The 24988-nt window shown below is 36.1% G+C and overlaps 3 protein-coding genes across 4 annotated transcripts; 2 read left to right on the top strand and 1 right to left on the bottom strand.

Moving 5' to 3' along the window:
• Window positions 1-951: 951 nt before the first annotated feature.
• Tsp97E (Tetraspanin 97E) lies at window positions 952-6607 on the top strand. Of its 2 annotated transcripts, XM_012366100.2 has the most exons (7): window positions 958-1251; window positions 1827-1994; window positions 2748-2846; window positions 2923-3030; window positions 3092-3232; window positions 3431-3558; window positions 3817-6607. In XM_012366100.2, exons 1-6 carry the CDS (start codon window positions 1192-1194, stop codon window positions 3503-3505), a joined length of 651 nt encoding a protein of 216 aa, XP_012221523.1. In that variant the 5' UTR covers window positions 958-1191; the 3' UTR covers window positions 3506-3558; window positions 3817-6607. The 2 variants fall into 2 exon arrangements, with proteins under 2 accessions (XP_012221521.1, XP_012221523.1); XM_012366098.2 differs by lacking the exon at window positions 3431-3558 and having other exon boundaries at window positions 952-1251.
• Window positions 6608-6894: 287 nt separating this feature from the next.
• On the top strand, window positions 6895-9806 carry LOC105671693 (cyclin-dependent kinase 2-like). Its single transcript, XM_012366059.2, has 5 exons — window positions 6895-7232; window positions 8632-8827; window positions 8904-9176; window positions 9250-9453; window positions 9539-9806. Exons 1-5 carry the CDS (start codon window positions 7036-7038, stop codon window positions 9647-9649), a joined length of 981 nt encoding a protein of 326 aa, XP_012221482.1. The 5' UTR covers window positions 6895-7035; the 3' UTR covers window positions 9650-9806.
• Window positions 9807-10708: 902 nt separating this feature from the next.
• Window positions 10709-24157, bottom strand: tau (microtubule-associated protein tau). Its single transcript, XM_067349329.1, has 9 exons — window positions 24095-24157; window positions 20872-22648; window positions 20444-20484; window positions 20187-20340; window positions 19663-19874; window positions 19301-19486; window positions 18269-18310; window positions 17215-17376; window positions 10709-11387 (listed from the first exon to the last, which is right to left on the bottom strand). Exons 1-9 carry the CDS (start codon window positions 24155-24157, stop codon window positions 10827-10829), a joined length of 3198 nt encoding a protein of 1065 aa, XP_067205430.1. The 3' UTR covers window positions 10709-10826.
• Window positions 24158-24988: the final 831 nt, after the last annotated feature.

Below are 24988 nucleotides of genomic sequence, written 5' to 3'. Positions count from 1 at the left end.
ATAGCTTGGTTAAAACGCAACATAAATAATTAGTCAAAAACTATTATAATTTTGTGTAGATTGTAAACTTCGAAGTTAAATTGGTAATATTTTTATTTTGGATAACGCTATCATTTACATAAATATATCGTCATCTCAGACAGTACGCATGTCTTAAATGCTATATTTTATTTCAATGAAATGAATAAAACTGGAATGTTTAAACAGAATAAGAAGAAATGCTATATGCAAATTGTGGCATGCTATATGCAGTTTTACGGCAGAAAACTGCATTTAAATATGGAAAATGTTTACGCGTTATCTGGGCCAAGCGTTCACGTCGTTAACGTTTAATCCACCGAGCTTCGACGTGACACATTTACGACGTCGACGTTCGTCAGTGGTGAAACTTTGTCTGAAATAAATGCGAATACTTTATACATGCGAAAATATATACATTTGCAAATTCGACAAAATGCAAAACAAGATGAGGAATATTTTCTCATGTTTTTAAAATATATTTTATTAGCAAAGTGAATGGAAACAAATGGAATAGATTATATTTTTGCTGATATCGATAAAATTGGCAATAACATTATATAATGATTTTACTGCAAACTTATTAATTTTACTTTTTGTTTTGTTTTTAAATCAAAGTAGAGATACTAAAAATATATTTAAAATATAATAGAATTGAGATTCATTGGTTGTTATCAGGTGGCATAAATTAATAATACATGCGAGTGGCATTAATGCTTGAAAGCGGTATAATTTTGGAAAGTTATGTTAATTGTTGCGATTCTATTATCAAAAATGAAGGTAAATATTATCTGTATACATTTTAAAAATATAAACTATTACTAATTATAATATAAAATCTCAACTAATGGTGTTGTCTGATTTCTATTTTTAGTTTTTTTTACAGATATGTCATACACGATACGTATTTACATTCGTGTTTCGCGCGTGATAGTCACAATCTATCGAGCGCATCGATCGTTGCCATCGCGCTGGTGCAGGCAGTCGCGAGTCGTCTGCCATCGTGGGGACTGTGACGAGGTTGAAATTCGTGTGCGAATTTAGGAATTTGCAATCGTAGTTCGTATATCACATCTTTTTAACGAAAACTTCGCGTGTTTCGTGGCGAATCGCCGCAATTGCGGCTGTACAGATTCGACGAGAGCAGCTAAGGCTAAACGGGCGCAGCTGAAGATGTGCGGCGGTTTTACGTGCTCTAAAAATGCGCTGACAGCACTCAACATCCTTTACATCGTGAGTAAATCTTGTACATTTTAGACATTTTCTACGAAAAACTTAACAGATCGCTTTTCCGTTCGTAATCGCGCATTTGTCTGCTTTGCTGTTGTTGATTAGGAAGAAATATCTGTACGTTACATAGTTGCATCAGTAGTCAAGTAATTTTGAGCACATATGAACTGATTAGCGGTTTCATACCTCTTCCTGAATTACCCTAATTGTTAATGTACATGATATACGTAGAGAGGGAAAATTGACTTAACCATGTTAGTGGTTTGCTCTCACTGATCATCAGATAATTGCATTAAGGATTGCCATGAATAGTGTAATATCAGTATATTCGTGAAACTATTGATTTTTTTAATTTAATATTACTTTTTTACGTACATAGATGCAATGATTAATTATTAGGATGAACTGTTGCAAATGACAGCTGTGACCTTCAGCAGACAATTGGTATTTAGATTATGCGCAAGTCTAACGTAGCTAATCAGCTTAAGATTATTTAGCATTTTATTACAGTGTGTCAAATTTACATTATGCTTTAGAACACATAATGGATATTTTATTAATGACTACTTTTTTTACAGGTTGTTGCCTTTATATTGATAGGAGTTGCTGTATATGGCAGGGCATCTGCCTTAGTGACAAATCTCCCCATTATCGGTGGTATTTTGGCATGTGGAGTGATACTGTTTCTCATTTCTATTTTGGGTCTGATTGGTGCTGTTAAACACCATCAGGTTTTACTGTTCTTTGTATCCTTTTTTACTTATTATTTAAGGCCAGTTGACAAAATAGGAATCTATGTTTCTTATCTTTGCTATTGTGTTAATATTACAAATATTTAAATCTAATATTAATGTTAAAATGTACATTTTATTTATTTTTATGCCTTAGAATCTTATGTCATATCATTTGGTAGGCCTAGAACTTTATTGTAATACATCTAACCTCACAAATGTTATGATATAACATTATAAAGCTTTTTTTTTATTGTTTTGCTTTAGATCTTATATCGTATCATTTGATAGGCCTAGAACTTTATTATAATACATTAAAATCTTATATTTTAGAATTCTAGACTATTTTTTTGTTTAAAATATAAGATTCACTGTATCGCAGTAAAGAAAATGTACATTCTAAAGTTCTAACCTCACAAATGTTATGATGTAATATTATAAGGCTTTTTTTTATTTGTTTGCTTTAGATCTTATATCGTATCATTTGGTAGGCTTAGAAGATTACTATGATGCATTTAAATCTTATATTTTAGAATTCTAAACCATTTCTTTATTTAAAATTAAGATTTGAATGCATTGTAGTAAAGTCCTAAGCTTACCAAATATGATATAAGATTCTAAAGCATAAAAATGAATGAAATGTACATTTTATATATTTTTATGTGTAATGCGTGTAACACGCACAATATTATGTTTTAGTTTTATTAAATAACATGATAAATACTATTAAAATAAATGTAAGTATCTTTCCTTAATTATATTTTACAGTACATGCTTATCTTATTCCTTTTGTTCCTGATTCAATTCAGCATTGCATGTGCTTGTCTCGCTGTGAATACTAAACAGCAAGAACAACTTGCAGAAGAGGTAATTTTAATCTCTAAAAGATATTGGAATTATATATATTATTTGAAATTGATAAAATATAATAATTACTTTTTAGGGTTGGACACGTGTTGAACTTGATCTAAAAACAAAAGTTGAAAATACTTTCAACTGTTGCGGATTTAACAATACGAATGATGCAAATTTAGCTTGCAAGGATCCCACTGTAAGAACCTCGAGATAAAAGTCATATTTATTCAAATCTAACTGTTGCAATCTTTTTACAGAAGGTTTGCTGTCCAACAACTGATGTCAACCTAATGTCTAATTGTCCACCTTGTCCGACATGTATGCACAAACTGCAATCCACCATTGATTATGCATTCAAATTGTGTGGCAGCATAGGATTATTCTTTAGTTTTACAGAGGTAAGATGTTTCACAAGTAATATCATCATTCCTTACATATACACGTATATTGCACAATTGTACAGCATATGATTGTAGAATACAATTTATTTAACACTTAAAACACTTGTTTATAACTATACTTGCACTATATTTCACACTAGTCACTGATTACAATGAAAGTGCTCTCATTTTGCTAACATGTGTGCCCGATTACAGTTTGTTGGTGTATGGTTGACCGTGCGGTACAGGAACCAGAAAGATCCACGAGCTAATCCTAGTGCTTTCCTCTAGTCTAACACCATCGCCATGTCCTCTGTCACTTCATATGATCCTCCTAACAGATGGTGGGTGGTTTCATAACGTCGGGTTGCGCTCTTTTGATTTTTTTTCGGCGTTGTAGCTTTATCGATTCAGATGTTCATATGCTAATTTTCATTCATAATGTTCTAAAAAAGAATCTAAATTATTGTCTAGTATATAACATACAGCAGTTTACGCGATAGAGATCTCGATTACTTTTGTATTATATTTTTCCGATTTTTTTCCTTATTTGTTCTGGACTTTATGAACATTAAACATCATAAATGTTTAAACATTTTCAGGTGATTGCAGCTTTCTTGGCAAGATATTACCGAAATCAATTAGATCCACAGGAAAAAGCTGCAAGAGCCATTTTTCCGCGACATAATTATTTATATTGATTCGGCAGCACACACATACATGCATTTGAAAAAAAAAATGAACAGTTATTTCACGATAATTTTCTTTAGTATGAAGAAAACAAAATATAAAGTTTATTTTTGATTGCTCATATATGTTATGCAACATAAGGGCTAAATATTTCAATATTTCGTTTTAATATACTGTGACGGTTATGCATGCGCGATGCTCAACGAAAACAGGAGATTACATTTTTCAACTGGGCAATCATAGGTTTTAGAGTGAGTTAGATTAATAATAATTGAAATGTGTGCTCTAGTCATACACTTAGAACACTCATAACAAGCCTCAATGCGCCTTGTAGTCTAGAGACGGAAAACATCACGTGTTTACGTAAGTATTTTTTGATTAAATTTTATTGCATTTATTCCAAAAATTTGATAATTGAACTAAGTGATGAAAATCTATCATATTATTATAATTATATTGTGTAATTTAATGATTTAATCATAATATTTACAACCATTTTAAAATATACAGAACGATGTAAGCATGGAACAAAGGAAAATACGCAATTTTTTTTAAATATTTTTTTATGGAAGAGTATAATCTATCATGATAACAGTGTAGATGATAGCATCCACGATCGTATCATAATCATATTTTTCTTGCATAAATAACATATATATATATATATATAAATAACTATTCAATGATATAATATCTGGAAATTTATATCTTCCCAAATAAGATAAATTCTGTCATATCGTTTTTGAGTACATTTAGATAACTTTATAATACTTTTATGTCTGAAGAGAGAAATTACTTTTTATATTTCAAATTTTCTCTCGTATATCTTTTGTTTTATGAAAAATTTTAATCAAAAGAATCGGGAAAGGTTATAATAATTCTACAAAATTTGTAGTTAATTTAGATAAAACTTGGCTTTACAAATCTATGGTTATCTTTATTTTCACTTTTTCTTTAATTTGACACTTGCTTCTAATTCATACATATAGCATACAAAAATATGAAATTACTTAAAATGATATATTATCGAATTATCCTAGTGCCATCACTGATAATATCAAATTTGTCGTATTTCAAGTTTCACCAAAAAATAATCAATATACGAGTGCTTTGCTTGTGATTAAATTCTGCGCTGATTGTGCACTATGTAATAAAACTTACGCATAAGTGAATGCAAGATGTCTTAAAGAGCCTGGTGGGAAGTTATTGATGAACTTTATAATAGTCTCCCTTTCTCGCATAATATAGAATTTTAATGGATCCTGCAGACTTTTAACCTTTCGCGGTCGTAATAGGGGATGCTTAAATTCTTTCATTGATTATAATTCTATTGACGATTGCATTAATTTAATAATAATGGAAATAAAACATTATTCAACGAAAGATAATATTTATGAAAAGAAGATGTCTTATAAAATAATATCCTTCCAGGTTTTCTCTTGGACAACTTGCATAACGAAACCGTAAAAATACAAGTCTTTATGAGGAACGTAAATTTAATGTGCATGGAAATACTGTACGTTCACATCGTGTCCGTTTTAGTCATTGGGAAATATATCATATTTTCTATCCAATATCCTGTCACGCGAAACGTAGGTGGGACGAATCTCGCTGTATGGTAGTTTTGTTTTTGGGTTTTGCTATTTTTCAGAGGCTATTGAAAAATACCAATCATTGTGTTCACTGTTCAATAGTGAATCGAACTTGTATCTTTTTTGTTGTTGGGTTGAATTCAAATTTTAAGGATATAATTAAACGTATAAAGGGAATTCATGAACATTCAAACGGTATACACGGAATTCGTTATTGAACAGTCAAATCATGTTGTAACATATTTGTTTTGATGAATTGTTTAATATTGTTTAATAATGTTTTAATGAATATGTAATTTTATGTAAATTTTTGGCAGTTATATTTGATGAATTGTAGAAAGTAACTTGTGGGTATATCTTCCGAGCGTAAGAATAAAATATCGTGAACATTCCAATTTTTACGCCCCCCCCTGCCTGGCTTTGGTAGAAACGTGCATATTTTATATGCACGGAGTAGGGCTCGTACACGCGCGAGATATATACGGTAGTGTAATTCCTATATACATATTTTTACTTAATACGTATCAATATATTCGTAATTAGATTTAAACAACTAACATATATATTAAGAATGGAGGGATTCGACGAATCTAGAGCGCATTTAAGAATAATTTGCGCTTCTATGAAAAACGATCAATTAGCTGCGCGCAATTATATTATCTATATGTAATGCATGTGCGAAGGATCTTTTGGAATCAAAATCTAATGTGTATGGGAGGATTTTAATATTGACAATCCTAGGGTCATGTATGTATTTGTTGAAATGGAAATCCTATTGCAATTATACTCAATTTACCTCCTTATATCACATGTCTTAATTCTGTGTGTATCCTTTAGAGATGCGAGGGAATTCGATATATCGTGTTCTATTTTGTTAGAGTTCGAAATAAAAACATCGAATATTTATGTATTTCAAATACAGACGAATAGTTTTAAATATGTTAAATGCGAAATTTAAAAAAAATAGCTACTTGTAATAAAATTAAAAAAACATGTTACTGCACGACGCTGATAAAATATCAAATAGGTTAAACAATTGAGCAATTGAGTCAATTGTTAGAACTCCATATAATAATTGTGATAAATAAATAAAGGATCAGTCTCAAATGTATCTTTTTCAGCGTTGCAAGAAAATATTTCTTAACACATTTTGACACCATAAAATGAAATTTTAGTGCAATATAATTAATATTTTAATTCTTTGCGTAAGAGCTCGATAAAGATAATTTATATTTATTATTCGTAATAATTACAATTTTTTAAACCGGTTTATTATTATGTTAACGCCGGTTGACGACCATCGATCTTGCGACCACCATCCATCGATTTGTACTATCGATTCTTGCATCCCCTCTAAAAACATAAAAATGGCTACAACGGCGCGCTAGAGTTACAACGCTTCCAGAGCATAGTGTCTACAGTGTTGACAAACAAACATTGTAAAACGGCTTTGTTGAGTACGGCTAATCATCCTGGATATCTCGCATGTCGACGATATTTTAGAGAAACGAATCAACGACAGCGTCGACGACGGATTCGATGAGGGAAGGTTCGGCTCCGGCCGAAGAGCAACGTCTACGAGCTCACGGTGGCGGCGGCGAGCGCGCGAACGTTGAGGTTATGGATAATTTCGTGAAGATAGAGAAGATAGGGGAGGGAACGTACGGGGTGGTCTACAAGGCCATGGACAAACTGACCGGAAAGGTGGTGGCACTCAAGAAAATTCGCTTGGAAACGTACGTGACTCTATAAATCTCTCTTGTGTCCAAACGCTTTCTTGACTTTAGGACATATCACTGTGTCTGTAAACATGTTAGCGTGAATCCCTTAATTTTAATCACAAATGGAAATCATTATTTACGACAGTTCCTCTAAGGAGGCATTTTAGCTAGGTGTGTCCTCGGAATTTTTTAATAGTCATCTTGATAAATGTTGGATGCTGTTTGTTCAACCATCATTGTTTCAAAAAATTTGCTGTATTATATCTGTCAATTTTCTTATCACTGATTGTCAAACATATATTAAGAGATAACTAGAGGAATATTACAGAAAGTATTTTCTTCTTTTTTTATACTTTTAATCACAATAAATATAACAGTATTACTAACTTTTAATTTAACTTGCTTTTTAAAGAAAAATACATATCTGTTATAATATTCTTTTATCTATATAATTCACTTATAACTTAATGATGAGATCATTAAGCTTTTATTAATTAGCGTGCAGTGTAATTTCTCAAAATATTTTACCATTTATATCTGTTCTCTTTGATGCTTGATACAATAACATTTTCATAAAGTATTCTACATTCTTCACTTAAAAATAATATGTATATAATAACACTCTAATTGTGAAAATTGTCTAAAGAATATTTGAGAAAGTTTAAATTGTATAAAAAATTATATTTGCCAATTTTTTAAAATTTGTAATTTTTTATAATGTCAGTTTTTCTCAAAATAGGCAAAACCATAAGAACAATATAATAGTGTAATTTTAGAATTTTAACAGTCCACAAAATTATTAGTCACTAATCTGGATAATATCTGATTAATATAAGTGTTAATTGTACTGATTGTACAAACTTAATTTCGGCTATATATGTTGAAAATTATCAGTTTGCAGAACTGCAATATCAGCTGGGCTTTTGCTTGTGCACACTGCTAACACACTGCTAACAACTTGCATATTGGGGTCAGCTGAATCTGTGGGGGCCACGTTACACTAATTTTCGTAGCACCACATTATTCAGCTTGTCCCATTATGCCATGCTCGCCTGGTTTTTGATTTGGTATTTTTTATTTAATACACTATAATTATTAATTTAAAATAAGACAAGTCTCATTAGGATTGTTTTGAAATAAGAACTTGTACATACATGTCTCTTTCAATCATAGTATTTTTACTCAGGATAACATTTTTTCTTGGGTATACAGAAATTATCAATGTTATTTTTATTTTTCTCACCGATGCAATTTTAATGTTATGTTGTTTTATATGTTTGTAGGAAACTTGTAAGTGAATAATTTATGTTAGAAATGTTAAAGAAAGAAATTTTCCTTTAAAAAATTAAGATATCTTTCAGCATATTAATCAATGACAATTTTTGTTTAATTAAATAGTGTTGCTTTGAATTAGGGAAAGAGAAGGCGTGCCATCTACTGCCATTCGAGAGATATCATTATTGAAAGACCTCGCTCATCCAAACATCATACAATTGTTCGATGTCGTAGACGCTGACAAACATCTATTTCTTGTCTTCGAATTTCTGCAACAGGACCTGAAGAAGCTACTAGATTCCGTTAAGGGAGGTTTGGATCCACCCCTTGTCAAGGTATAAAAATCTCTACATTTTGCATGGCGTGATTAATGCGTTCGTCTTAAAAATGAAACGATTTTTGTTGTTACAGAGTTATCTCTACCAATTGCTGAAAGCGATTTCCTTTTGCCATCTTCGTTGTATATTGCACAGAGACTTAAAGCCACAGAATCTGTTAATAGATCGGGAAGGTCACATAAAACTTGCGGATTTTGGATTGGCCAGAATGATTGGTGTTCCCGTGCGCACGTACACACACGAAGTTGTCACGCTCTGGTACCGCGCGCCAGAAGTCCTTCTAGGAACCAAATTGTACACCTGTGCACTAGACATATGGAGTCTCGGTTGCATATTCGCAGAAATGGTACGTGAATATTATGCAAAAGTTTGGTGAGTCTACTATAATTGCAGTTATTAGAGACGATATTTTTTTACAGGCCACTAGAAGAGCTCTGTTCCCCGGAGACTCCGAGATAGATCAGTTGTTTAAGATATTCCGCATGCTCGGCACACCGGATGAAACGGTATGGCCAGGAGTCTCACAACTTACGGACTACACATCCAGATTTCCAAACTGGGAGGCGATTAATTTAAGCGATGTTTTACCCTCTTTTGATGATGATGCCAAAGATTTACTTTCAGTAAGATTTGTTTGTCTCGGGAAAAACTAGCTGCTTTGCAATAGCGCGTTAGTATTTGCATACATATATTTTTTTATGATTTCAGAAACTTTTGACGTACGACCCTAATCAGAGGATAACTGCAAAGAAAGCATTGGGCCATTCCTATTTTAGGGGAGTCAAATTAATTCCACCTCCACTGCCAAAGAAAAATTAACATAAGTTTATGATTCATTGACCATATTTTAACTCGATATAAAACTCGATTTAACGCACAAAATTTCGAATTCTAACTTTATACCGCGCGAGAGAGTGTGTTCATTTATAACGTAATCTATATATAAATATATATCTATATATTTTTACTTCTATAAGTCTTTGTCGTATAAGTTTATGATTTTTTGCAGGTTTTACTTCAATTTCCTGTCTATTTCAGAATGCAATGTGGATAAATTGAATTATATTTTTCAAATATTTTTCTATATTTTATTTATTTTCAGGAATTGTGCTCTTTGTCAAGTAATACGATATAAGCCATTAATTTATAATCAAGTTGTTATAAATGCCTTATAAAAATCTATAGTGTTCAAATTGAAAAATAACAATAACATTTCTTATATAGAGATTTAACAAAATTGAGAAAAGAATATTAGAATCATTCGTAACATAGAACATATAACATTTTCAATGGACGGTATTTTGATTTCCGACACCCGTTAGAGGTCAATCTTCCACACAAAGGAAGACGGGGTTGGTAATTACACGGATTAGCTGGAAAATAGGACTTGCGAGAATCAAGCCCGTATTCCGTATCGCCTCGAATTTTTAGCTTACTGTCGAATCTATTTTTTATACTCGATTAAGATTATTCTTATAATAGAAAAGTATTTACTTGAGGTTATATTCATTAATAAAATGAAGATATTTACTCTACTAAATGTGATTTGTTACGAATTTTCTACCATCATTTTTTCTAAGTCACTAATTCTTTCGCACTTTTATGACATATAGATGTTCCAGATCTCATTTCCTTTTATAATACGAATCTTGAATTAATCTGAAGTAAATTTTTCCTTAATAAAATTATCAAATTTTGATATCGATAAAGGATTAAAAATTATAGATACGTTTTTTCAGATTTGCAAACAGATAATCTTATCCTTATTTAGTTTCAAGTAGACTGATTTGACATTTTAAACGTTCTTCAATGTTGATTACCGTGTAAAAAACTTTAAACACGTTTTAAAGTTAGTCGTAAGAAATTGTAACAAAAGTATACAATTTTTGTTAAGAAAAGATTAACTTCAAATTAGTTAACAAAACCACAAAAGAAAGAATGAACTATTCGAAGCGTGCTATACTAAAAAACTCGTTGCGTTTTTGATTTGACAGTTCTAATATGCCATTCGGGTGGCTTGTGAAGATGGCTCGATTAGTTTCGGTAAAGAGATTTTCACGTGAGTTTCAGGAGTCGCCGGACTTGTTTCTTGAGGTATCGGTGAAGGCGCGAGTTTCGGAAGACGCAACTCTTTCGGAGACGGAGTTTTCCTCGGTGTTCCGGGCGATGTTTTGCTAGGTGTAAGGGGGGATGTTCTAGGAGTGCTCGGGGTAGACTTGTCGCCGGCGGATTTGACGCGCAGGCTGCTGGGTGGACGGGGAGAAATCGGTGACCTCGGTGAGCGATCCTTTGACGTATTTCTATCGTTTATCGCGTCCGGTGAGGGTGTCTTGGACGTGCGTCCGTTCACGAGGGTTGAACCTTCCGTCTCTAGCGCGTGTTGCCTTCTGGGCGTCGTGGCTTCCGGAGATTTGGCCAGTCCACTTCTCACGGCTCGGGGCGTCACGATAGACGAGGGTGGTGTGACACTACGCGTTTTGGTCGGCGTGGTGGGTGGCGGTTGTGGCTCGGGTATATCGTTGTCGTTGGTCTTTGAATTTTCCTCGGGTGTTCGAGCCTGAAATTGCGGCGACAATTTACTTTTAGATGCTAACTCTTCCGGTATAGAAGGTTCAGCTGTATATACGTCTTCTGAAAAACGATCATTAAAACCGGAGGCGTATACACACGAAATTGTTTCGAGTAAAAGCTTATGAGTCTTCTAACCTATAAATTTGACAGGCCGGCCGGTTTCTTGTGCTGCCATATCGAAAAGGTTAATTTTATTTTTTTAATTAATCAATGATGTCTCGCACGAATCAATTATCCGAGATAAATCATTCTCAGTTTATCACAAATATTAGAATAATAGCTTTAAAATGCATTTTTTCCAATCTTTTTATCTGCAAAGATTGATATTGACAGCTGTATTGAACCACGATCATCTGTTCATTCCGAATGATCCCGATACAGAGCGGAACCGTCCGACAAGCGAGCATAAATTTTACTCGATTTCCTGGAAGTCTTACTACTGTCCACTACTGATCAGCTGATCAGCTGAGTCGTAGTACCGTAAGAGTTACGTAACAGCCACGCGACATATACGTACGCAAATGCATACGTCGTGCACATACGTTGATTTTCAAAACGCTATAACTCGGTGAAAAATTAACATAGTGACATCCGGCAAAATGGAATCTTCTTGTCTTTCCGTTCCGCAGATGATTATATTAAATGCATATGTTCTTATTATGACACGCATATATGGATATTTATGTAAAACAGTAGATTAAAAGTATTCAGATGCCTTATTTGATAATTACAGAATTCCTATTTATTCGTGAATATTTATTCAAATTTAGCTTGTGGCGGTTAAAAATTATACAGTTCATTAAAAATATAATACGTTTATATATAGCAAGTCATTTTATAGCAAAGCGCGGAATTATAAATGGATTAAATTTAATTACGAATTTGAAAGCAATGTTATATAATTTTCTTGATTTTAATATTCGCCTTTCGCTCACATTTCAGAAGATGCGATCATTTTATCTCGAATAACCATCCGGCAAACTATATGTTGTTTATTTTTATTCACAGGGTGACTCGATGCAGCACCATATGGGTGCTAAGCAAGTTGTAAAATAAAAGAGAAGAATAGCACGTGCGGAAATAATTATAAAGATACAAGATAAGGGAGGAAAAGGGAAAAATGAAAGAAGGATACTTGTAACAGCATGGAACCAATTGTAAGAAAAAAGCAATTAAAGTATAATAATATTACATATCATTATTAACTCTTTAGGTGCGGAAGGCGTATGCATTTCTAGAGAAAGATTAATCATCTAATTATCGCAACAGGATCTATAGTTATCTACAGTTATCGTTTTAACAATTATTAATTTGGCATGCCAGTCAGTAGCAATTTTGTCACATCTCGTTGTGCCGCTGTACCGAAAGAATTAAGGCTGAAATATAATAAATAACGTACTTGAATGCATTTAGTAGTATTTGATATTCATTGATATTCGACACTAAATGCATTCTTTTTTTTATGAAAAAATTAGCATGTGTAGACTAACCTTGATTGCGGTGTATGGTGGCGATGCTTTGCAGACCTTGGTGAATTGTACGTGAGGGTGAGGCACACGCTGTGCGTATTATTATCCTTTTAAAGTGGCAAATTTTCTAAATACATGATGTCTAGTCGAAATCAGTAAAGGAAGGATTGAGGAGCTATTCGTGTTTGTTGGTACCGTTCGTGCCAAACTGCAGCAGGGATTAGTTTTAGGACCACGTCTACGTTGATGTTAAGTCTGTGTGTGAGCGATGTAGATCTTGCACGAAGTCATTAGATTTAAAAGAACTGACAGGTCTTCATTCTCTGCAAAGTTTCTAACCTTCGAAACCGAGCAGCAATTAAATCTGAATTCATTATAATTCATCGCAAATGTGTCACACGAAAAGAAATTTATTTTAATAAATCTCATTAAAAGATTTTGCTCATTCTTTGAGAATTAAATTTAATTGCCTCATTAGCAAAGCATTAAATTTTATAAATGAAGAACACTTCTGTCAGTTTCTTTTAATTCGTATATTTTTTGCCATTCTTATTACGATTTTGCCACTTGGGTAAAATTAATTAAAAAAAAAATTTTATGAATCAAAAAAAGAAGGGTGACCAAAAAATCTTGCTCCTGGATGTTACCCATCGCGTGACGGGGCGATTATACATGCTTTTGATGGATATTTCAAGTTTTAGTAAATGACATTATGTCATGAAGAGCTAAGTAATTACGTCCGACATATATTTTTATGAAAATAAAAGGGTACGTAGCTATTTCTCTCTTACCGAGAAATTTGGGGAAGGAGGTGTTCGGGTATTGAGTGAGAGACAAAGAACGAATGTAAATTTAAAAACAAAAATATTATTATAATGCCTCTCCAGCGACCCTAATCCAAGATGCGCTGGATAGTCGTTACACTATTGCGTTCGTATGAAGTGGTAACTTGTGACAATTACGAGGGTCTAACGTTAATTACCATTTTGTCTCCGTGAAGTATCGCAATATGTTAATTGGATCGAAGTATCTCTTAATAATCCATATGGAAGCAATACAGTGTAAATAATGTGTTATACATATCTCTCTTTCTAGCGACGTGTAAATTGCACGAGGTACCTAAGGTAGTAGTGTGACGTAAGTGAGAGATTTTTTTTTTTTAGCATTTTTGGCGTGGTCGCACGACTCGGACACTTTCTCCATCACCGATCTCTCGTCTTTCCGATCTTCGTCGACAAACTCTCATCACTCTGTCGCACTAGCGATACGTTACACACTCGCGGTGGTGCGACGAGATGGCATACGTACCGATCACGGTACGCTGCAATAATGTTTGAATAATTCGTACACCCATCCTGTCATCTAATCGCAATCTATAATCAGCCCGATGTATCCGACGTCGGGTGTCGCGCGTGCTGATCACGTCGCGATTCACCCGCGTGTTACACGGCTCTTCTGGCACTTTTCCTTTCGCCCAAGACCCTAATTCGCGCCCGGCCTCGTTGCACCGATACAATCCTCGCTAACCAGTAACTCCGCGTAAAGCTCCGAGACTTCAACAGCTTCCCCCTTCCCATTGCAATCGCGGCTACAACGATAAATGCAGCGCAAAAAAAAAAAACTACCGGGTTATCCACGATTAAACGATATCTGTGCAACTGGTTCCCCAAATATCTGACGATCCGTCGATCGAGATTGTTGTCGCTGATCAGTCTCTCGCCTTTTCAGAAATCATCAGACCGACCACGTCGAACGAAAATACCTATGTGAACGGTAACTACGCGCCGTCGTTCGCGGCTCATTTTATCCGACGTTGCCCGAAATGACGCTCGAAGTGACGGTGAAGTTGCTTGCGACGTACGCGCGGAGTACGCCGAGGACTGTCAGCTGTTGAGATTGCCTCACGCGAAAAGTAATGTATGTATACGCGCGCTTCGTTTGTCTAACGTCTATTCGTCTTCCCCTGAGAGGACTAGAGATGGTTCTTTCCGCATACAACGACGCACGGGTATCTTCCTGCAAATTCTTTTTACGTACAAATGTGTTTTGGAAAGAGATGAAAAATTACAGCAACGTCGTAAATTAAATAATGAAAGTGACAATATTACGCTGACGTTTTCTGCAGTGCCGCGAAACGAATAACAAAGATGGACGAAGTTACACTCGCATTTTCTGCAAAATCAGGTATGATGAGTAATTTGAATTCATTTAATATTAGTTTACTTTGTGTCTTATGTCTTACGTTTGTTATCTTTACGCGCGTTGTCCATTTAACTTCTTAAGCGATTATACATCATGCATTGCGATTGATTAAACGTATCATTGCACATGGCCGCGCACTGCTATACGCGATGCAGCTTGTGATAATGTTATGGCACAATGCGTATCAAAAATCGATAACTTGCAAATATTAACATTTACATAGCGTGAGCGCGTGAAGGATGTCGACACAATGATTTGAAAGATCGCAAAGGGGAGCTGCAACAGGAATGTAACCACCGATAGAAAAGTTATCGCTTAAAAAGGCAAAGGATTTTCTGACGCGTAAGGAGATCGTTTCTCAAATCTCCTTATTTTTCTTTTTATATATATATAAAATGAAATATTTTTCTCAGTCCTTTTTGTTTCTTTTACGTGCTTTGTGATTTACGTATTTACGTGATAGAGGCTGCTTTTACGTGCAGCATAAAGATTTCTAACATAAGGACAACTAAAAGTTCTTTTAAATGCAGGATGTGGAAATACTCAGAGTTCGCGTCCAAACAGCAAATTGGTGCAATAATTCATTCGTTAATTGAGTTCGTCCGTCGTGCAATTTTTGCATAGACGAGATATCGATTGTAATGTTCTTTTTTTTTTCTGTTTCAAGGAGTTCCGTGCGCCGTCCGCCTCAATATTGCTCTCAATCGCGCGCGCGCGCTCGTGAACCGCGCTCGTTCGTCCTCTAAAGGGGGATGGATAGGTAAACGTGATTAATCATATGCAAATGATATAGTTAAAGCGAGTCTATCGGCCGACTTTTCATGACCTAGCATTCCTGGTTCAGGTTCTCGTCCGAGGCTGGCAGGCCGTTCTTGCCGGAGTCGGTGATCGCGCCAGAGGGCACGGGGCTCTGCGGGCACAAGACAAATGTCCCTCTTTTAATGCGCGCGTTAATTTCTTCAAGGGTTGTATGACAAGCAAATATCTTACTGATACAATTATTAATATTAAGAAATTCTCCTATAAAACAAGTTTTCTTATTTTATCTTATAAGATTTATCCTGATCAGTACGCATAATAGTAGACTAATTGCTTGGACATTAATTAATTAAATTTAATCATAATTTATTCATTTCAGATCCTTCCTTTTGTCTCTTTAAAAACAAAATCTCAAAAGACGTACGAAAAAAAAGTTATATTACAGTTAAATTTAATCTACAGGACAAGAAACTGACTCCTATATAATCTGCCTATAATCTAATTAATATAAAGATCATAAAACGCGTAATCACGATAGACGCATTTTTGCGAAGGTAACAACCAGCAGAGATAGTTCAAGTTGACAAGAAAATGACTCGAAAAGTAGGAGAGAAGCATAAAAAAGCGTCACACGCATTTCGCATTCAAACGGATTTTGAGCAGAAAAAATTATATCTAAAGCTAGCACTTTCACTACAAAAAATTGAAATAAAACCTATATTTAAATTTAGTCTCAAAGTTCTGCTAAACGGTTGGAGTGCTAAAATAGAGTACTAAACTAATATCTGAATAGCACTTAATTTTAATATAAGTCCTATTTCAAATTTTTACGGATAAAGGTACTTGCTTCACAGATATAAAAAAATCAGCATAATTAGTGAACGATTTATTTCTCAATATCGTTTTTATGTTTCATTAAAATTTTAGAAAGTATTCTTTTTTAATTCCAAAATATCGCAAAACGTTTGACAAATAATTATTCCTACAATTCGTCGGCCAACGATTTCGAATAATTTTGCAAAATAAATTTTGGCATTTAATCAAGATAAACAAATTACTAATATATAAACATGATGTTTCAAGTGCTGTTTAATTTACATATTTATTTTTAGCGTATTATCAAATGTGCAGGCCAATATCTGAATGGTGCTCTATATGGCATTGCAAAGACGCATGCGACGCGTGTTTAAGCACGTAGGTGCACATGTTAAATGCAAAAAATCTCGAGAAATTTATCGGATTTGAATCTTTCATCTTTGCGATGTGTTCATCTGCAAAGATCGCGAAAAAAGAACACGTCAAAATTGAATTCTGCTGTGCAAAATCGGGAAGTGACGAAGTTCCGTAACAGATATTCTCAAGATTTTTAGTTTGCGAACATACCTGAGACCCACTGCCGTTCACGCTTTCAACGTTTGAACTAGTCTGCCGAAGATAGTCTCTGTCGTTGAAAATCTTTTTGTCACCACCGCCCGGCTTATGCTTTACGTTATCCAACGAGCCAATCTTGCTTTCGGCCTTGATGTCTACCTTTTGCATCGGGATCTGAAAGGACAAATAGCAAACTATATTACTCACCTATTGATAAAATCTTATGTAACAGGCGACTAGAGGAAAATGAAAGTAATGAGCTGAAAAGAGAAATTTTTCTCTTTTCCTTTTATACATATATACTGTTTATGAAAAAAATGTGACGCATCTCAAGGTAAGCCTTCCCATCTAAACTTTGCATATAAAAATAAATAAATAAGTAGATAGAGATACAATAACATTATTACAGTGCATGAGAATCATTTATTTAATAAAATGTCAAATGTCACAGATTAATATTTTTAAAGATAAATGGATTGAAAATTATTTATCGGGATGCGACAATTTTTTTGATGAACAGTGTAATCAGATAAGCAATGATATAATATATTCATTGTTTATCATATTATTCGCTCGTCATTATTTAACAGTTTAAGAGATACTAAACAGAAAATAGTTGTCACGTGGACCTAGAATGAAATTGGAAACATGCGGAAACATGCTTAAATTTCGCATTTAACGTACGTTTTACTTACGTCTATATCCGGCGATATAGATAGAACTTTACCGATTGCAAAGTGGTGATAAGCGCATTTTCGTATCTCGCAAATCGTGGAAGTAGACTGGTCGATTAATCATGCCGATTATAAATAGCGATTTACGGAGCGAGTTATCGATGTACGCGATATATGCAACCGCAATGTAACGTGTAAATATCTTTTGCGCATTTACTTTCACGACGGAATACGATAAATTAATTTCGGCGTGTCATGATATCACGACCAGACGACCGAAGGCCGAACCAGACAAGTAAAGAGTAAGATGAAAAAGAAAGAACAAGAGAAAGCGAGAGACACATGGTATATTGAGTTCGCACGCTATTTCGTTAGCTGCATGACGTACTTACGTCGTTCTTCGTTTCCTGCGGTGTCTTAGGTGGAGTTGCGGACTGAACACCAAGAAATAACAATGACTTGTTAATAATGACAAGAGACGACACATGCGTACGAATTAGCTGCACAAATGGACTTTGTGCCTTCCAATGGCAACGTTTTTCGATTCGGATTTTAACAAAAATTAACGCTGATGCACATACTTAACTAGTATTAGTAAAACATATATTTTCCTGTGTCTTGAAATTGAGACAATTATAGAATTAATAATTCCAAGCCGCACGACTTTGTGGAATTAACATTGTTTAACTTGAAATTATTAATTTTGCTGAAAAATCATCAAGGTTTGTGTGAATACTGTTTTCTTTTGATAAATTATCATTTTTCGAAATTTAATAACTTTACATGTATTGTATTGTATATTTATTTCATTCCGCATGCAACTTATTCACGAAATTTGGAATACGAATTACGGAATAATTTTGGATGTTTTTGTGACGAGAATAAAGCGAGCATTGCGTAGATTCTATTTTGATTAAGCTTCTGCTACTGAATCAGCCATCTGCATGTTATGGACAATATTTACGTGAAGGCAAAAATTGATATGCAATAACTTTCTACTGCAGTAAACATATAAGTATGTTGCTTGTTCGTACAATTATCAAAGATTAATAATAAAATATGATATAATAAATACTGACAATAATGTAATTGTGAATGCATACATGTAATCACATGCATTAGATAGTTAACGATTATTTTCTGGGTTAATTTTTTGAACGTGATGCAAAAAACATGCTAGTACAATTAATTAATTAATTAATTAAAATTAATTAATTAAAGCATTATTAAAATTGGAAATATTTTACATGATACTTTTAACTACAGATTTCAAAATTAAGAATTTCATTAAATAGTTTGTTTTTACATACAAAAAATAAGAAAATTGATTACTATTAATTAGAAACGTTGGTTGTACAACTAGTTATATAACCGGTTTTAAACTACAAAAGTTGCAACATATAAAATCTCGAAACAGGTCTTACCTTAATGGCGCCGCCACCGGGAACGTGTTTCGCGTTATCCTTAGATCCGACTTTTGGCTTCGCCTTGTCCTTAAAGTCGAGTTTTACCGTCTCGATCTTCTTATCACCGCCGCCCGGCTTGTAAGTTGCGTTGTCCAACGAGCCCACTTTGGACTTAGCATTCCATTGAAGTTTCACTTGGGCGATCTAGGAGTGAAATTTTATAACAGTTCTAATACGTGGTGGTAACTTTTCACTTTGTCATTTTTTTTTACATCTAGCTAATATGTCGAAGAGAAAAGTAAAGATGCTCTAAGAATCGTGGAAGTACTATTAATGTTAATAGGGTGATTGATTTAATACCAGGGTCGAAAAGGATCAACCTTTTTGTCGCCACCGCTGGGCATGTATTTGTCGTTCTTGGCAGCAATTTTCGGTTGCGCTTTGCTTCCAAAGTCCAGCTTCCTGTTCTCTATCTTCACCTTGCCGCCGCCCGGCTTGTAACTCGCGTTGTCTAGAGAACCGATCTTTGACCGTACAACCTTCAAGTTCGGCGAAGGCGCAGCGCCGACTTGAACTTTGTTCATCGGCACCTCTGTACGATTAGAAGACACAAGATTGTTTAGACGGATGTTTCGTCTATGTAATGTGGCTTTTTAAATATTGCCCTTACTCTAATTTTTTCTATGGCACTCAGTCCAATTTCTCAGCAATGTAAAAAAGACGCATTTAAATTTATATAAAACTACATATTATTGGAAATATTAGAAAATATTCGTTTATTAGAATATATATATATATAGAATACTAGAATATTGATCAAACATATTATTAATAACGGACATTAGATTTCGCTCGCAAAATAAAGATCAGTCTATTTTTAAATTAGATGACAGGAAATACTCACTCTTTTTTTCTTGGGCAGTCGACGAAGGTGTGTCGGGAGTTCGTGGTAGCGATTTAGCGGATTTGCTAGGCGATTTCGTAGGCGATCCAGCCGTCGACCTCTTGTCGCTATCTTTAGACTTTTTGGTTGGCGAATCCGCGACTCCATTTGTAGTCTGCTTTTAATTATTATTTTAATTCGTCGTAAAGGGATAACGTCGTAATACGTTGGTATTTGAGAAAAAAAAAACAGAGATGGATATAACGTAAGATATTTACCGCATTAGCTTGCGACTCGCTTGTACTACCATTTTGGACCCCTGTGGAAAAAAAGAAAAGAGTACATTAATATATCGTAATAATTTTTAACAATTAGTTAAAGCCATATATAAAATTCGCATTGCACCGAAGCAAAGTCTCAATAGTCTCGAACATACAGTTAAAGTAGTTTAGTTTTTTCTAAATTAATTTGTTTTAAATATGCCTTAATAATAGAATAATAGAAATATAGAAATTCTTTATTGCAAAATTTATTTTACAGTAAACATATAATATATCGGTTTTCCCGAAATTGAAAGTTGTGGAAATAGCGTTTTTGACTTTTTGGAAAGCAATCGGGCATCGACAAATCAAACTAATATTTATTCGTAGAGCAAACAAATTAAGGTTCCGTGAGTATTTCGTTTCGCGCGCGAAAGCGCAAAGACCTTTTTTCTCCGAAGATTTCCTTTCTCCTTTCCCGTCGTCCAGTTTCATCGGTGTTTGCGCGCGTGGTGTTTTAGCTGCGAGAGTCGTAGGCTTCGTCGGCGACGTCGCTGTCTTGTCCGCTATATCCATCGCTTTCTTCGCGTCTTCAACGAAGGACGTTCGCTTCTTTTCACCCTCCGCCGGTTTCGCGCTGACGGCGGGTCTCGGAGATTGAGGGCTGCTAGATGATAACGATCTCTGCTGTCCGTCATCGAAGCCCTTCACGTTCTCGTCGGGTGATCTCGGTGATTTCGGCGACTTGCTGTCTTTTATCGAGCTGGGCGAACCTAACGATGACGCTGGTCTACTGGGTTGCTTCATCTGCAGAGTGCTTTCCACGGAGTGTTTCATCGACTCCGCCTCGTCGCTGCTCGCAGCTGGCGTGCTGGAACGCGACCTGTCCGGCGTTTTCGACGGGGTCTTCAGCGTTTCTCTCTCCGCATTCGGCGACAGCGACAGTCCGCTGGCTGGCGTGCTCGCGCGCGATTTATCCGGAGTCTTCGATTCCGCGTTTCCGGGCGGCTCCAGTCCGGCCGGCGTGCCGGAACGCGACTTGTCTGACGTCTTTAATTCCTGTTCCGCGTCCAGACGGGACGGAGTGGCGGATCGCAAAGTATCCGAAGGCGCGTTCTTGTGATACGGACTTGTGCTAGACATCTTGATCACTTCGGCTGGTTCGGATATCGATATCGCGCTCGGCGGTCGAGACGCTTTGTCGACGAGCGACGAAGCTTTCGTTGCGAATTTTTCCTCCTTATCGTCATTTATCGCGGAGGAAGGTCTGCTTTGAGAAATGACAACTGGCGTTGAGACATGGGCAACTTCCATGGTGGAAATTGGTCTTGAGAGAACATCTTGCTTATCTTCCACTTTCTCTTCCTTATCTTTGATGGTGGCCGTGCCTGGTCGGCTCGCGGGTTTGCTCGTATCGTCGAGTCTCCTCGGCGTGAAGGGCGACTTGGAACCATTCACCAATCCCTCGGCAGCGTTATTGTGTCGCGGCGACTTTTCTCTATCCATCACGACATCGTCGTCGTCGTCGTTTTCTCCATTCTCACGTACATCAGATTTCTTCCTCTGCAGATAGCTCTCCGGTTTATCGATGCTGGTCTCATTTATATCCGCCATCTTCTCAATGACAATGCGTGGTCGCGTCGGCTGCTTGATTTCCTCGTTTGACAAAAGATGCTGCCGCTGCAGGGTCACTAGCGAGTCATTCCTCAGCAATTGTCTCGGTAAAACGGATTCTTGACTAGGTCGCCGCGGCTCGTTTTGAGGCGCGATGTCCGGCGGTCGTTGGAATCGCGGATCGTTGCTGATGCGTTGCTGCTGCTGTTGCTGTTGCTGCTGCTGCTGCTGCTGCGCTTGATAGACTTGTTGGTTGCCGACGAAGGGTGGTCGTTGGCCCGCTGCTACTGCTTGCGGCGGAGGACCTCGAATTCCCGGGGATAACGCGAAACGTGGATTCTGCGGCGGCAGCTGTTGACCGGGTTGCGGCGGCCTTGGAGGAAAAACGGCGCCTCCTGGTGGTCTTGGCGGGCCGTAGGGTCTGAGTTGCACGAACTGACCCGAGGCCGGTGGCGGACCGAGGGTGGAACGACTGTCCAATCGGCGTAGCGGCTGTCCCGGCCTGGGCGCGCCTACGGGACCATTATTTATCGAATTTCTCGGGGACGGAGGAGGACCCTGCGGTCGCACCTGAAAGCCTTGCTGTGGCAAAGGCGCGTTTGGCTTCACCTGCGGAAGAACAGCTCGTGTCGCGTATACTTGCGCGGGAAAGCGCGCTCGCGTCGGTGCTTTGTTATGAAAAGATAGTTTGACGCGGAGTTTTGGAAACAGCTTCAGGTAAGTGTGTATCATTGTGAGTTATATTTGTACTTTCTTCGTTTCTAAATCGTGCTACGCTCAAAGAGCGATGTCGAGTATTTAATATGCGGTAATACAATTCTAATGATAGGTTGAGTTGTATGCTTTTATCAGATATATCGTTTTCGCGGCGATTGCTTTCGTTTGAACGTAGGAATTGAGGTTGGTAGTACTTATAGTTTTGGCGAAATCAATTTTTAATATCGTAGATCCTGTCATCAGCAACTCACGCAAACAGTTTTTATTGTCACGGCGAATATTTTCGTGCCTCTAATACCGAAATTTTATCTCATCGAGATTATACCCGCTCCAATATCTGTTTAAGGATAACCGGAATGATTAAATTTGTAACTGTATATTCTACATTTCTATTAATTGTTAACGATTTTATCTTCCTTTTCAGACAGATTTATGAACGAGCTATAATACTTCTGATACGATATGATTAAATGTATTATATATCGCTTTTTCTGGCAGCAAAAGTGTTCTCTTTTATAATTTGATTCCTAATCTTGAACGATATTGGCACATGAGCAAACGAAACCGAAGGTTATTGGCGCAATGTGGCAAATTGCGATCGGCAGTATCAACCCTGACCTTAAACTCATCGATCTTTCACCGTTGTGCTGCGATTCAAATTGCGAGCCACATTGTCTACAGACATTATCTCAATTTTCCTTGTTGTCCTTAGCCGTTAAACTTCCGGCGCAGACCTACCGTCGATTTTCCATTTCGTTGTTCGTTTTGAATAACGCGTGTGAACGCTGCAACGCTATGGACATTGTCTGCTATCATCATCTCTTATTTTCGACTCAATTTAGTTAATTTGCAACACGGCATTTCATGCCGCGGGCTAATCCGCGACAACAACAACGTATTTCGTACGATGATAGCAATGTAAAAATCGCGAGAGAGCCGGAGAGGCTGACGGCAGTCGAAATTTCGTGATAGTGGCCCTGAGTTTATCGATCTTTTGATAATGCGGGTCGGTGACGTCCCGCCGTGCCGTTACCACCGTGCCTGCCACCGTTTTACTTTCGGCTCGTTATGGGATCGTGCCACGAATGACTAGCGTATCGCCGACTTCCATTCGCTACGAGCGATGCCACGGCGTTACGTTTGCTGGTAAAATCACTCGTTAGCGTCCTCGTTTCAGGAAAGTTATAGTTTTTAACCGTTGTAATTAAGTCCTTTATTGCAATCAGATACCATAAAAAAGTAGAGTGTACTAAAAACCTCGCGTTATCATAGCGATCGGATTCTTTGTTAATAATTATTGAACGTTCGGTGCGTCTAATCTCATTGTTGCTTGCTTACCATAGTTTCTCCATGGCCCGAAGCAGATTCGGCCATGCTGTTCGCGCTTCCCTGCGAGTCCATATCGATTTCTTTCGTGTACTCTTACGGGGTATACCACAAATCGCCTCGGACAATATGGGTTCTCCGTAAACCTGTTGCGTAAACATGTGACCAATAGCTCTTTATGAAGGTGCGCTGGCTGCGCACAAACTAAGCGACATCAACGCGCCGCTGTGTAGTGAATGAATGTCGCAGCGTGTCAAAGAACGTGACGACGAGAACTACCCTTATCGTGTCTTGCACTACTGAAGACACTTTATTACGATGATGTGAAACGGCGAGAAGAACGTCGAAAATACGTGCCAGAAGAATATATTTCCTACTAAAAGCGAGATGATGAAAAATATTTCATAACGTTATACTTTATTTCCAACACAAAGAAGCTATATTTATGAAAAAAATTTTGCTCTTAATCGAAAGAGAGAAATTTTAATTAATAAATTCTCAATAAATTGAATTGTATCTATTTATGAAAATATTTGTGCATTATTTGCTGTTTAGCATAAAATTTTATTAATACGGAAAATTTAAAAGCAAAATGGAAATATTATTTATAATAAATTTATAAATCCATAATTGATATCATATTTATTGATGGAGAAACTACTGTAGAAATTGTCTATTATATGTTATGCTATGTAGATTTTATCAATATATTATGCAAAAGATTTTATCAATTCATAATTCGGAGAATTCTTCTAACTTATGTGAGACAATAATATTTACTCGTATGTATTCTCGTATTGGGATACCGAGAGAGCGGACATTTAAATGGTATGAATAATTCATAGCCAAAATACGATATGCTCGACAGTTGTATTGTCTACTTTGATATGATCCTACTATGCGTGC

Source organism: Linepithema humile, chromosome 2 (genome assembly GCF_040581485.1).
Source record: "Linepithema humile isolate Giens D197 chromosome 2, Lhum_UNIL_v1.0, whole genome shotgun sequence".
In the NCBI taxonomy this organism is placed as follows: Eukaryota; Metazoa; Arthropoda; class Insecta; order Hymenoptera; family Formicidae; genus Linepithema; species Linepithema humile.
The sequence above is the reverse complement of the archived record's forward strand: the minus strand, read 5'-3'. Positions and strand labels throughout refer to the sequence as shown.

Coding starts and splice junctions, on each gene's coding strand:
- Tsp97E (XM_012366098.2), top strand. CDS start 1,192: ATGTGCGGCGGTTTTACGTGCTCTAAAAATGCGCTGACAGCACTCAAC. Junction 1,252..1,826: donor CACTCAACATCCTTTACATC/GTGAGTAAATCT, acceptor CTTTTTTTACAG/GTTGTTGCCTTTATATTGAT. Junction 1,995..2,747: donor ATCAGGTTTTACTGTTCTTT/GTATCCTTTTTT, acceptor TATATTTTACAG/TACATGCTTATCTTATTCCT.
- LOC105671693 (XM_012366059.2), top strand. CDS start 7,036: ATGAGGGAAGGTTCGGCTCCGGCCGAAGAGCAACGTCTACGAGCTCAC. Junction 7,233..8,631: donor AAGAAAATTCGCTTGGAAAC/GTACGTGACTCT, acceptor GCTTTGAATTAG/GGAAAGAGAAGGCGTGCCAT. Junction 9,177..9,249: donor GTTGCATATTCGCAGAAATG/GTACGTGAATAT, acceptor ATTTTTTTACAG/GCCACTAGAAGAGCTCTGTT.
- tau (XM_067349329.1), bottom strand. CDS start 24,157: ATGGACTCGCAGGGAAGCGCGAACAGCATGGCCGAATCTGCTTCGGGC. Junction 22,649..24,094: donor CGGGCCATGGAGAAACTATG/GTAAGCAAGCAA, acceptor GTTCTTCCGCAG/GTGAAGCCAAACGCGCCTTT. Junction 19,875..20,186: donor GACTGCCCAAGAAAAAAAGA/GTGAGTATTTCC, acceptor CTAATCGTACAG/AGGTGCCGATGAACAAAGTT.